Raw genomic sequence first — 13979 nt, 5'->3', positions numbered from 1 at the left:
AAGATGAGTAAACGTGAAGCTACAGCAGGTTAGCTTAGCTTAGCACTGGAGGGAAATGGAGGGAAAGATCTAGCCTGGCTCTGTCACTTCCTGCCAAGAAATCGTAAAACCACGAGTTGATATTTTCACACTGTACAGTTTAAACAAAAGAGAGATAAAGTGTTAATTATTGAACATTAGAAGTGCTTATAGGCGGATTTTGTTACCTTAACATGTAGCCAGGCTAGCTGTTTGCACCTGTTTTCAGTCTTTGTGCTAAGCTAAGCTAACTGTGTCCTGGCTGCAGCCTCATATCTACTGTAGTCGGACTCACCAGGTAGACTGTTGGTATAAAGCCTGTCAGTGGGCGCCTTGTTCATAACCTGGATGCTAATGCTACAAACCTAAAAGAAAGCTCGCAGCTGTCACCTTTTCTTTTGCAGGGATCCACCCCGACACTATTTGGGCCCCGTCGCTGCATCCTGGGTTTAGCGCCGCTCAAGACGAATGTGATCGGAAGACATACGAACAGGCCACAATTGTTTTCCCTCCTGTTTTTACAGAACAGCTGTGAGCGTTGTATTGATCTTCAATTTAGGAACAAAAATGAATATCATATTTCTTGAGAAAAGAAGATCCTGCACTCCTCTATTGCTCGCCATCCCAATTTATTCATACTACTAATTAGACTAGCGCAACAAACTACACAGTATGAATACACTGTGATGCTGAGTGAGAGCAGTGTGCGGGATCTTCTTCCCTCAAGACTGAAGTTACACTTTTCAACACACCTGGATCTAAGTTGTCTTGTCTTGTTTGATAAATAAATATCATATTTTCTGAAAATTTCAAACTATTCCTCAAAGAACATAAACAAGTATGATCTGACTATTACATAATAGTAATGTATTATAAGTAATGTATTTACTTATTTACTATATATTACGTATTTCAATTTTTCTCTTTGAAACTTGATCTGTATCCACATTTAACAGAATAAATAGCAGAAATACAAAAAATTTGAATAAAACCTGAAGCTGAACCTCTACGTGAGCTCTGAGTAAAATGATACAGTATAGAAAGTGATATAATATATGAAAATAGAAATTAGTAAATGATGCAACTAAATGAGGATAATACAAGGGGCATACTGTGCTTCCTCTTTGTATTTATTTATTTTTTTATTATTTATCTTCAAAAACAATCATTCTATAAATTTGACAATACAAATTGTACAAATGTTTCCTCAGCGTCGTTGAAACAGGTCAAAAGTCCAGTTTTACTCTTTTTATCTAACACGCTACGGTTTTTAATTTGCTTTAAAGGCAGCAGGCACGCTAAACATTTGCATAAATCCATTAAGCGTCTGATAGGCCGCTCTTCCTTTTAAACATGTTCATTCAGAGGCAGTCTAAGCACCTGATTGAACGAGCGATAAGGGCACAAAGACGGTGTAACCTCTAACATGCAGCCAGAAGCTCTGCCCCATTACAGATGTTATCACACCAGCCACAGAATGGTTAATGTATTTAACTTTTACATCACCTCCCCTTTCCCTAACACCGCTCTTGATAACACACACACACACACTCTCACTCTTCATCACCACCCCCATTCAGCGACCTCACCGCCAGCCCCCTCACACTCACCCACTCGCTCCCTCACTCTCAGATTGCACATACAGATACACAAACACACACACACACACACAATCACACATGAGCCCATTTGAATTGCAAGTGAGCTCTGTTCACTACCAGCGGAGGTAAACAGAGGGAACAAGTGAAAAGAACCGGAGGGAGGGAAAACAAGAAGAGAAGAGAGCAAACAGGCTCCACTGACCGGATGACATTCACACACAGTGTTTAGCGGGACAAGCCTCCACGTGTGAAAGACCAGGAGAGACAGAGGAGGAGTGAGGAGAGCGTCTGGGGAGCCTTGCACCACAACAGGGGCGCGCAGGAGGTGGGACAGCCCTGGGGGGACACCTGAGCCCTGAAGAGACACCTCCTGAAGTAGTGAGTGAGCAGCGCCCCATGGGAGACGGAGTCGGAGGAACACCCGACAACAACCTGCTGTCGCTCCTCCTCTCCTCGCGACCGGCTCTCATCCCCTTCTCCTCCTCCTCCTCCTCCTCCTCCTCCTCTTCTCTTCCATCCTCGCTCCCTCTCTCATTTGATCCCATCCCTCACTCGGAGAGGGAGAGCGTGCACTGAGAGAAGGTAAGGGGGATGCATGCATGCATGTTGGTGTCCTTGCTGAGCATGTGTGTGTGTGTGTGTGTGAGTGCGTCAGCGTCTCATATTTCAACTGGATATGTAAGTCAGCAACTTGTTTCTTTGGTTCAGTTCTTTGAGTGCGTGTGTGTGTGTGTGTGTGTGTGTGTGTGTGTGTGGTCTCTAGAGGGTTTTTCAAAAAGCTGAGACAGGCGCAGGGCACTTTTCATTTGTTGCAGTATCGTTTTCATCTTGACAGCATCACACTTTTGCATGTTTAAAGGCCATTTGTGTGTATTTTATCGCTCTCTTCTCTGTGATAACCGCTAATTCTCTTGTTATTTGAAAAGAAAAGTACGACAGGGCAAGAGCAGACATGAAGTAGACAAGGTGCGATGCCGTGTGAAAGTGTGTGTGAGAGAAATATACAAGAAAAGGGAGAGTGAAACAGGCACAAAGGGACAATGAAAGTAAGGAAGACAGGAGTGGGGTTAATGTATTCGAATGTACACGCAGCGAGGTAGAAAATCAACCGTAAAATCCTATCAAGTTCCTTGGTCATTGCGTGTTACCCCCGCCATCAACCCCCACCACGAACCACAGGCCAGTTTTCTTCGCCCACAGTAGTTTGAGGGGACAACGGATCCTGCAGGGACCACCCCATGCCATTTAATCTGTCCCTGCCCACAGATAACAGAAGGCAGATGGTCCTGCCAGAGAGCAGGGAGATAGAAGATAGCTAATACAATGTGCGGACAGATAGCACACAGCACTCAACCTGTCCCTCTGAAACTGAGCCTGCATCAACTTCTAAATAAGGGGGCCGAATGAAAAAGCAGACTGAACGAGAGAGCGAGAGAGAGAGAGAGAGCGAGAGGAACAGAGCGGGGTTGAAGTATCTTTAATTAAAACCCAAACAGCATCCAGAATAAATGCAGTCAGTTGACAGTCTGGGGTAAACATAATGGAAAGAGGAAACCCATCTGAGTGAGCGGGACCATCAAAGTCTTGAGTTCGTGTGTTTAAAGGGGAGTGTGTATTTATTTATAGAGGGCGGTAGTTAAGTTCACTGGGCTCCCTCTCTCTCTAAGACCCAGCCTTTTCGCCTTATGAAAATTCAATTGGCCATAATTTGCTGAGGAGCCGTATGCATATTTTATTAGCCGGGCGCGTTTTTGAAGAAACAAGCCCGCCAAGCTTTTCTGTGTCTTCATCTTTATCAAGATTGAATGAGGGTGTGAGTGTGAGTGTGAGAAGGGCTGCGAGGTTGTGCCGCCGTCTGCTAATATGTGACACACTAGAACCCATTCGACATGGGGGCTAAAGTAAACACCAATCAGCTGCATGTGTCGGGCTGAAACGCCGAAACAAATTCATCGCAACCTCGTTGCGTGGCAATAATGTTTTTTTTTCCCCAGCCCTCTCTTTTCTCCAGTTGCACTTTCTCTTCTTTTTCCTCCCTCCGTCTCCTTTCCCTCTAATTACTCCAGCATCCAACATCCTCCTCTTCTTGCTCTCCATTTCCTCAGCCTCCCCTTCCTCTCCCTCCCTCCCATTTCAATCTGCCTCTCTTCCACTGCATGTCTCTCAGTTAAAGCTTTATGGGTCGTTCACTCCCCTCTTTCTGTGCAAGGATAATGAGCAGCCGCCTCTGTGCGACTTTGTAGCCGTGCGACGGTTTGTGAGTTTGGATCTCCGAGCGTCCTGGGGCCCGAAAGACTCAGATGTACCTTCTGTAGCCACCTTCATGGTTCCACTGTGATTGTCATCTGATCTATAGGGCACAGCACTGACATGATACACCTTGTTAGAGGGAGGCGGGGAGTGTGTTTGTGAAGACTGTGTGACTTTGAACAAATGTGTTCTCTCTGGGGAGAACGAGGAACACTGAGACCTGTAATCATCCTATCCGCCGTCGCTAAACCCCAACCACACACACAATCGCACACCCGTATATATAAATATACACATGGAAACAGAAAACACTAATAGAGTGTGAAAGAAATACAATAAAAGACAGAAAGAAAGAGAGATACAAGTCCCTCTTGTTAGGCGATGCATTTATGTATGCTGATTGGATCTGACTGCATCAGAGCACCTCCAGGTGTTGTTTGTGTACCTCTCCCCACATCACCACGGCGTCACTCTCTCCCGATAAAATGGCCGCTAATACCCATGATGAAAGATATTTGGAGAACAGACCCATTTGAACTCCCCCGACTAAAAATAGAAATGTAGATGTAAAGACTTCAGAGTGATAATAACAACCCACTTCACACTTTGAAAAGTAGTGCGATGGGTGATTTTTTTTTTTTACAGTGAGTGTCAAGCTGTGCTACACACACACACACATCCCTGAGTAATATAGCATGGCAATTTCTTTCCCCCCTGCATGAATAATTCTGTCTGAATAGGATAGGATGTTTCTTCATATCAATGAATCATCAGCCGCTACAGCTCTTTACTGTCTGTGTGAATGGTACAGTAGAAATATAACTAAGTGTGTGTGTGTGGACGGGCTCTGATTGATGGTCTTGACCTTTTCCACCGTGTGTTTTCAGAGCTTGGGTGATATCCAAGTCGCTGTGACTGAGGAAGTGAAGGAGTGAAAGAGACAGCGATGGCACTCATGTCCCTGTCCTGGTGTATCGGTGCAGCTTTGGCGCTGTTTTGTGGCTCGTCGTGGCCCCAGGCGCACTCCGCCCTGGCACCTGAGAACGAGGTGCCGCTTCGCCCCACTACATGGCTGCCGGAGGGAAAGATCACCTCCGTAACTCTCCCCAAAGGACGAACTCGCAGGTAGGGAGACAGATGGGGTGGGGGAAAGGTACGAAGCAATCCACACTCACGTGGTCCTGTTGCCATGCCTGCTGCAACTCATGACAGTTTTCAGTGTTGATCACTCTGCTGTGATAATTTTTGTTGGGAGGAATCAATTTGTTGTCTTCTCATGATTCTGGATTCGACAAATACTACCACTATAACTGGGTTTCTGCAGTGCATATCTTCACATAATTGTGTTTTGGACAACGCAATTGCCAAAATAAATGCTGGCAAAATACGTTTCTGCAGAATTGCAGATAAGTTCAAACTCATGTCACAACACTGTGCTTCTGCTTCTAGGTTAAGACACGAAAAAACACTTGGTTAGGGTTAGAAAATGAATCATGGTTTGGCTTGAAATACTTGTTTTGGTCACCACAAAGACAGCTGGAAATGGCCCAACATCTTTTCAAAGATATCTGTTCATTGTTGCCACAAACAGGAGTTGATGTTGAATGCATTATCAATAGCAGGCATTCGATCCAAATCCAAATCTTCAGTCTAAACAACTCCTGCTCTGTTCTGCTCTGCAGCCATGGTCACCTCTCCAAACCCGCACCTACTGCAGAGTTTTGTACTTTTTGTCCGTATGTCAGGGTTTTCATTGGCCTGTCTGAGATCAGATAGCCTTATTGGCTACAAAACTGCAGATGAAAGGTACCCAAAATGATGATGATGATTTAATCACAATACTTTGAGTAGTTGTATTTAGTTACTTCAACCTCTGGTTGCCTTTAACTCAATTTTTTACTTTGACTACTGAGTAAAAGTACAAAAGTATTAGCAACAAAATATACCACAAGTGCAAAAAGTGAAAGTAGTGACCATACTTTAAAGATGGGTCTAATCTGCTCAGTAGCTTGTGAGTTATCTTATCTCAACCTAAAATCCTACATCAGAATTTATTCATTGATTATTTTTTGTGTCATTAATCTGAATATCTGAAAAGTGACAAATGAAGTTATCAAACAAATGAAGAAAATGGAAATACCCTTTAGTAGGGCACCTGATTAAATGTACTTAATTACTTTCCACCACTGGCTGTGATAGTGCGTGAAAAGTAGTTATGAGAAGAGAAGTAAAGATAATCAATAAATAGTGGTTTAAATTGTATAGTACGGCTATTTAACCAAACCTGAACATGGACATTGTGACTGTATCCTGTATGAAAACAATAATGTAACAGTATAAAAAACTTACGTACATAAAAAACAATGTTAGATAGCATCCAGATTAAATCCACTCAAACAAACACGTTGGGAACATGACGTACTTGAGTAATTGTGCTCGTCTGATGAGCCCGTGGGAGTATATGACAATACAACAAAATAGGCTGTGAACCACTTCAGTGTATATAAAATTATGAATAATGCCAACAACAATGTACCTGAGTCCCTGGACTCCAAATGACTTGTTTAGTTCAACCAACAGCCTCAAACACTCACCAACTATCTGCAAAACAGGGGAAAAAATGGCAAATGGTCACATTAGAGAAGATTTTTTGTTTTATAAATGTTTTAATCCAAACTGAATTCAAATGTGTTCACTGTCTGGTGATACATAGAACAATTTCCACATAAAAGTTAATCTTTCAAGATAAATTCACAACTTAGCAATAGTTGAAATTAAGTCGAAGCATCGGTATCAACCCAACAAATCTTTCTTGAAGTGATCAGTCTTGAAACAAGTTTGTAAAAGTTCATCCGGCTCTTTCATGGTACAAAAAGTGAAGACTCTCCTCATCTGCAGTTCATTGAAGACCCATGAATAAATCTTCAGGCCTGCTCATCAGATTCACCCTTGTTTCCACTTCAGTAACGAATCATCAGCCATCCCCCCCACCACCACCACCACCACCACCTTTCTAGACAGTGGCTGATTCCAGCACCACTGTAGAGCGAGCGAGAGGAAGTGGAGCCCATTTGGCCTGAACCTTACACACCAGTGCCAGTGCTCGCTTTCTAAAACTGGGAGCTGAAAATTGCGAAATGCATCTCCCTGTGTGCTGCAGTCTGTCCACCGGTGCAGTCATGCGAAACCGCACAGCAAATAATGGAGAGAAAACACTGATTCAGAAATTAATCACTCTATTAAATAAGCCGCAAAGCGCCCTTGAGAATGAGAGTGTCGCACATCTGTTTGGAAACAACCACCATCTGCACAGAATCATGAATAATGATGTTTGTAAGGAAGGAGAGCAAATATTTCTAAACAAATGCGCACGCAGTTGCTTAATTTTCACGATGGGTAACTAGCTGTGAAGACACGACGTGTCACAGCACAGTTTGGGTCTAAAAGAGGCAGACTTCTCCCGTTCAAGTTAAAATTAGACCAGACCACCACAGTGTGAATATTAAATGTCCTTTACGTGCCTCTGAAATGCCATCTAACATGCAAATCTGTAAAATATCGCATCACAATAAGTTTCCATGCAAAGCACGATCCAGCAAACGGGCAGATATCCATCTGAAACTGTCAGTGCAGCCTCATCATGTGATTCCCAGGTCACCTCTCCCGATGTGCAATCGAATGTCTGATCAGCATGTCGGCAAATGGAAACACAGAGATCGGCAGATGTTTGAAACAGCTGCATGGTTGAAATTTCTCAAGCTTTAGCAAAGAAAATTACAATCACACCATCGTAAATCGGCAAATCGTCCAACTAAATGAAAGAATGCTGCACAGTCTGCACAGGAAGATACCTTGTCTTCTCATCCATCACGTTGCAGCTGAATTGAAACAGGATGTTATCTTTTTGACATTCCCCATGATGAATCGGACAACTTCTCGCGGTTATCTCCTGTGTTTTCCTCCACAGGCTGTACTTCACGCTGAAGAAGAAGGCGCCGGCGATGTCGGTGACCGTCAGCCCCTGTGACCTACCAATCGAATGGAGCTTGGCTGCCCGCACCCTGAAGGACAAACCCCTCAAGAGCCTGCAGTGTGAGTGAACAGTAAGACTGAAGATCATCACTACATCTGGCCAAGCCAAGACGATCAATTAGATATTATCATCACTGAACAACAGATAGAGATTTAGTGGAGGGCAAAGACTCTAATCTTACTTAACTTTGTACAGCTTTACGCCCAGAATCTGTAGAAAGGACGCCAAACTTTACAAACACAGCTAGGCAAAGAGGCCTCGATTCGATTCTATTCATGCAAAAACCACATCAGAAGGGAGCAATCAACAAACAAACAAGCTAATAAACTAGCATGTATACAGTTTTGTCAACTCAGTGTCCAACAAAAACTGTCTTCTCCTATTCCCAAATGTCCAGAAGATCCATTTCAGAAAAAACACAGTAATCCACACATAAATGTTAAAAAATGTGCTTCTATGCCCGCCCTAGAGCCTACAACAGCCAATGCATGATAGTGTAGGTGAGTGACCCGCTCTCTCTTCTTTCCCCTCTCTCCTGAGACACTTGCATGCCAGCCTCCGGATGATTGATGCATCATGTAGCCTTTGAGATGTGAAATCGGGTTATATATAATTTATTATAGTTTTTAGTGTTTTTTTAGTCAGTTTTTAATTATAGTTTTAAACATTTTACTCTTTGAATAGGCTGTTTTTCCACTTAAGCACTTGTTTTTGACTCTTTTATAGGCACAAAGCAGGTGTAAATAAGGACATAAAGAACTGTAATGAGCTTTGGCCCCTGTTACTCACACACAGGGGTATTTTGAGGTCACAAAACTCCAGGCGCCTGCTTATTTCCTTAGAAAAACATGTGTTAAGTGTTCGTGATGTTATCTCATTTGAACTCGGACCATATAAGACTATACAATGTGGACTCATTGTGTTTTCCAGCCAATAGAGGCAGTTATAGGTCATCTGCAGGCATATTTTTCATACTCAACTCAAAGCGAGAAAAATAAATTAATAATTCAGTGTGTTTTAACCTACAGAGCTTCTGACAGCATGGGAAAAAATCTGCTTATAACCTTATAAGCCCAGAACCATGCCTGCATTTAATGGTTCAACAACAGCTTTGAATTAACTTTGGGCTAGACTGGGTAAGGGGTTTTAGGATAATTTTACATAAATTTGCAGGAATAAGAACCGTTTTTTAATGTTTGCAGCCTGGAGGTCATAGTTTTAATTCAACACTGCTGTTAGATCACAAACTGACCGATGTTTTTCTCCAGTTTTTTTCTTTCTAGGTTAAAAGAAGGCAGATCAGCACATTGTACCTGTTCTTTTGTTTTTGTTTTTTTAGTTTCTTTTTTCTAAATGCCACCCACTAACTGAACAGTCAGTGTGATCATATCTGGTTGTAACACTGCCATAAATTTCTCAAAAAGCTTTAAATTTGGATTTAAAATCTTATAAAACAGACTCACATCAACCGTAAGGGGCTGCCAACTCTTGATTCAAGCAATGAAGTAAAACTCTGCTCTTTTCAGTCTGCAATATTTTTGTGCTTCAAAAAATGTAAAGCAGCAAAATTACAAAAAGTGCTGAACGTGAACCAAATCAAATTTCCGACCCAAAAAAGGCGCTGATTTCCAGAAAAGAAAACATGCCTTGGAGTGCTCCATGAGTACTACTCCAGGTTAACTAAACAAGCTCCTCTACGTGGTAAAATAACATTATGAAGTTATAAAATGACACATAAATCATTCAGACCCTGAGCTCATGGGTCCCCATCGCCAGCCTGAATTATTCACTTTGATTCTGAAACATTTGGTCTCGTTTGAGGAGCGATTTCTCAACTCGAGGAGAGCTGAGCAGCGAAGACGAGCGTTGGCGGAGGTTTTCTGGCGTTTAATTGCCAGTTGCGTCATTCAAGTGGAGAGTGTGTGCTTCACAATGACAACACTTTAGGTATGAATGGAGAGGCTGGGAACTAAGTTTTGAAGTGGCAATTGACATTTTATTTATTTATTTGTTCATTTATGAGGTGGTTAGGATTTTTATCCATATCAGCCAGGTTCTGTTGTTCATTGTTGTGTGCAATTTGCGGTGCTTATGTGTTCTGCGACCCCTCTTCCCTACACTATTTGCCAAAAAAAAAAAATAATATGAAAAGAAACTTTTGTTGTTATAACAAGATAAATAGCATCTTGTTATAACGTAACACGTTTCACATTATGATGTAATAATTTGTTATAACTTAAAGCATTTCCCATATTAACAAGATATTTTGCCGTTCTAGATAGATATTTTTGTTTTATCATCACGTTATAACATGATAAATAGATAAATGGTACAGGCTATTGTTCTGACAAGAGAACTTTCCTGTTGTAATGTGATAAGATTGTGTGATATACTGTAATAACATGAAAACATCTCGTTATAACAATAAACTTTATGACATGATGCTAATAAATATCACCCCCATGCTCCTCAAGACTATCCAAAGGATCGGAAAGGAATATTTTGACATTTGTTTGAGATGGACTCTGCTTTCGTTCCCTTGTGCTAAATATGGAGCTGGAGCCAGGAGGCAATTAGCTTACCTTAGCATGAAGACTGGAAGCAGAGGGACACGGCTAGCCTGGCTTGATCCAAACTTCAAAAATAGCTCCAATAAAAAAGCCCTCGCTCTCTTGTTTTTTAAGAAAAATGTCTTCACAAACAGACATGTAAAAACTTTAATGGGAGATTCAATGCTGCAACAGGCCGGCTTTCTGGAGTCTGTAAGCTGAGCAACCCCGTGATGATGAAAACTTATAACGGAGCAGAGAAACTTTCCCCGTCACTAGATGAATATGAAAACTCCCTTCTAGTGTCAAACTCCACACATCTTTCTGCGCAGCGCAGCTCTCACATTCAAGTGATGTAACAGTAAGCAAAACACACTTCTGAGTTTGTAACTATTTTCCTTATGTTTTCTCACAGGGAGCACTAAAAAGAGTATGCCTGAGGTCTGGTGGCGAGGTCCTGGGACTGAGGAGAAAATGCACAGTTTCACAGGCAACTCAGTGGAAACCTACAGGGGTCCTTCCTACCCCCATGCCTCCATCTACATCGTGAGGCTGCGCTCCAAACAGCAGAACACTCGAGCGACAGTGTACCTCCACGAAGGCCCGGGGCCCTCCGGCGCCTTCCCTCTGCTCCCAGGTGACCCTCGAGTTCACACATTAGGTGTCGGCATGACCAGCGTCACCCTCAGCTGGGCGCCCAGCGCCTCCATAACCAGCCTCCCACACACACAGAAGGGTTATGAATACTGCGTCCTCGTCAACTCTCAGCAAAACTACCCCAGCCTCTGCGCCGCGCGACAGAGCATGAGCAAAGAGAAAGACCAGAAACAAGAGAAGAAGGAGAGGAGGAGGAGAGTGACGGCGTGGCCCATTTTGAAGGAGTGGTGGTGGCAGCAGTGGGACTCTTATCCTGAACCCAAGAGTCCACCTTCAGCCGTCACCGACGAGTACGCTGACCTCCAGTGTGCGTGTCAGGGGATGGAGAGCGTGTGCACCGTCTCTGAGCTCCTGCCTGAAACTCAGTATTACTTTGACGTCTTCGTGATCGACAGGCTGAACGGGACCAGCATGGCGTACAAGGGGGCGTTCGCTCGAACGCACGAGGAGGCTCGAGCGGCGATCACCACACTAAGAGAAGGGGAGCTGAGGTGGGTGACCTTCAACGACAGAAGCTCCAACTCAGAGCAGTTCTTCACTTTCCGTCCTCGGGGCTTGCAGCAGAGCGGGCTCCTCACCTTGCAGAGCTGCGGGTCAGGTGAAAAGGTCAAGGTCACCGTGTCCAGTAAAGGTCAGGTTTTGACCTCGCAGGTTGTGGGGGGAGATTTAGCACACATTTGGCTCCAGGGAAGTCCTTCTTATCTCATCCACTTGGAGAGAGAAGGAAGCAGCCACATCTCGCCTGCGACAGACCCAGCTCTGCCTGGAGGTCTAACGGCTTCTGTCAAAATGCAGACCTCCTCGGCCTACCACCGCAGAGGGGTCCCATCTCTGCCCTCCACCTTGCAGATAAAATCTTTCAACCGGTTGCGTGGTTGCAACAGCGTCACCCTGGCCTGGATGGGCACAGAGGAAAGAAGCCTTTACTGCGTGTATCGCAGAAAGCTGGGGATCGGTGAAACAGAGGCTCTAACTGCTCCCTGTCTGGGGCCGGAGTCCCGCTCTGACACCGAGAGGGTTCTCTGCAAGTATTTCCAGGAGCTGAATCCTCGGCGGGCCGTCACTACAGCTGTCATCGGGGGCCTGGAGCCAGGGATGGCCTATGTGTTTGATGTCTATCTAATGAGACGCTGGGGGATCCCTATCAAGTACGCCAGCAAGATGGTGAAGACCAGAAAGGACTGCTGAGCTGCCGCCCCCTACAGGAGGTTTTAGGACTGTCCCGGTTGAAGGGAAAATGCATCGGTCATGGACACGCTGTAAAGACTGACCATGAGAACGAAGCCATTTGACTGTTGTGGAGAGACTGTTAACCATAACAAGAGAATATTCCCTCTGAAGGAGCAATGGTTTTGTTAAAACTCCACTTGCACTCTCCCTGCAAGTGGACGGAAAGCAAATGGGAAGGATCTGCACACCAGCAAAAGTTCATAACATTTACAAAACGTGCTTTCGTCATTTTGTTTCTCATTGTTGATCATGATAATGACGTGCCAGTTGTCCAAGTGCTTATTTTGTCTGCGGGTACGAAGGACAGATGAGGTTCGTGATGACAGAAAGTCGATACAAAAACAACAACAGAGACTGTGCCAAATATGCAACAGAAACAGATGGGGCAATAATTGGATAACATCTGAGACGGGGGGTTCGCAGTGTATATCTCCAGTGCTGCATATTGTACAGGCTTATAAACACAGATGGGCGCAATCTACAGATGCTTACTTCAAAGTCAGTGTGTATCTTTGTGTTCTGCTTTCGCATGAAGCAGTGAAAAATACTTAGTGACTCGCCTCATTGTCTTTGATGTATTCTTGTGCTGCTTCAAACGCACCAATAAATACTAGGGTATCTGTACGTTCTTGACTGAGTGATGCATGTGTGTAAACTGGACTGTTGGATTTGTTTTCAGATAGCATCTACTTTTACTTGTTACAGCTCAGTGCCATCCAGATCTGTGACATTTAATTGTAGGAAGATTAAATGCGTTTATTTTTGTAACTGGACGGGGCTGCACGGGAAATATTACAGAGAAACTTAAATATAGTTTCAGAATGACTGTGGTTTGAAGTAGCCCTGCAGAGTTATTTCTGTTCTTTGGCTGTCAAGTAATTTTTTTTTTTTTTTATTTACCAAAAAAGCTGCATTAGAGAGATAAAATGATCAGTCGGTCTAAAAAATGTCCGAAAATTGTCAGTGCGTCCCAAAGCCCAAGATGACGACCTCAAAGGTTTTTTTATGGCCACAACACAAAGATATTCAGTTTAGTGTCAGAAAGGAGTAAAGAAACCACAGAATATTCACATTCAGGAATTTGGAAAACTTTATAATCAGTCTTTTAATTGATTATTTTAAAAAAGTTGGTGTTTAATTTAAAAGTTGACAACTATTTATTAATTGTTGCAGCTTTAAAAGATATTAAAATATTAATTCAGACATTTTTGATGACTTAATTCAAAGTAGTATTAACATACATGCAGTTAAGTCATGGTTTTGGATGTTAATGTAAGTTTAACATCAGGATTAGGTTAAAAAAAAGCCTAATTAATTAATAATGATGAACTTATAATCAGAATCAGAAGATTGTTACAGTTATGCTCACAGGCTTCATTGACAGATTTAGTGTAACTCAATGTAACTCCATTAAAGGTGCACTATGTAGTTTTGGGGAAGAGGTTTTAATCAGAAGAGAAAGAGAAAGTTCTTCATTTATGTTTTTTATGCCTCAACAAACTAAATAAACAAACTCTCTCTTTGCTTTCATGACTTAATAAACCGGATAAACAAACGTAACAAACATAAAGTCTTTGGTTCTGTAGTTTTGGGGAAGAAATTTTAATCAGAAGAGAGAGAGATCTTCATTGACTGATTTGT

At 43.0% G+C, this 13979-nt stretch overlaps 1 protein-coding gene across 1 annotated transcript; it reads left to right on the top strand.

Annotated features, from left to right (window-relative positions):
* Positions 1-1654: 1654 nt before the first annotated feature.
* On the top strand, positions 1655-12962 carry ndnfl (neuron-derived neurotrophic factor, like). The gene is made up of 4 exons (XM_084375248.1): positions 1655-2201; positions 4757-4994; positions 7837-7961; positions 10867-12962. The coding sequence occupies exons 2-4, from the start codon at positions 4816-4818 to the stop codon at positions 12294-12296; spliced, it is 1734 nt and encodes a 577-aa protein (XP_084231374.1). The 5' UTR covers positions 1655-2201; positions 4757-4815; the 3' UTR covers positions 12297-12962.
* Positions 12963-13979: the final 1017 nt, after the last annotated feature.

This window comes from Pagrus pagrus (genome assembly GCF_965226575.1).
Source record: "Pagrus pagrus genome assembly, chromosome: 15".
NCBI lineage: Eukaryota > Metazoa > Chordata > Actinopteri > Spariformes > Sparidae > Pagrus > Pagrus pagrus.
Note: the sequence above shows the minus strand (reverse complement) of the source record. Positions and strands in the feature narration are given on the sequence as shown.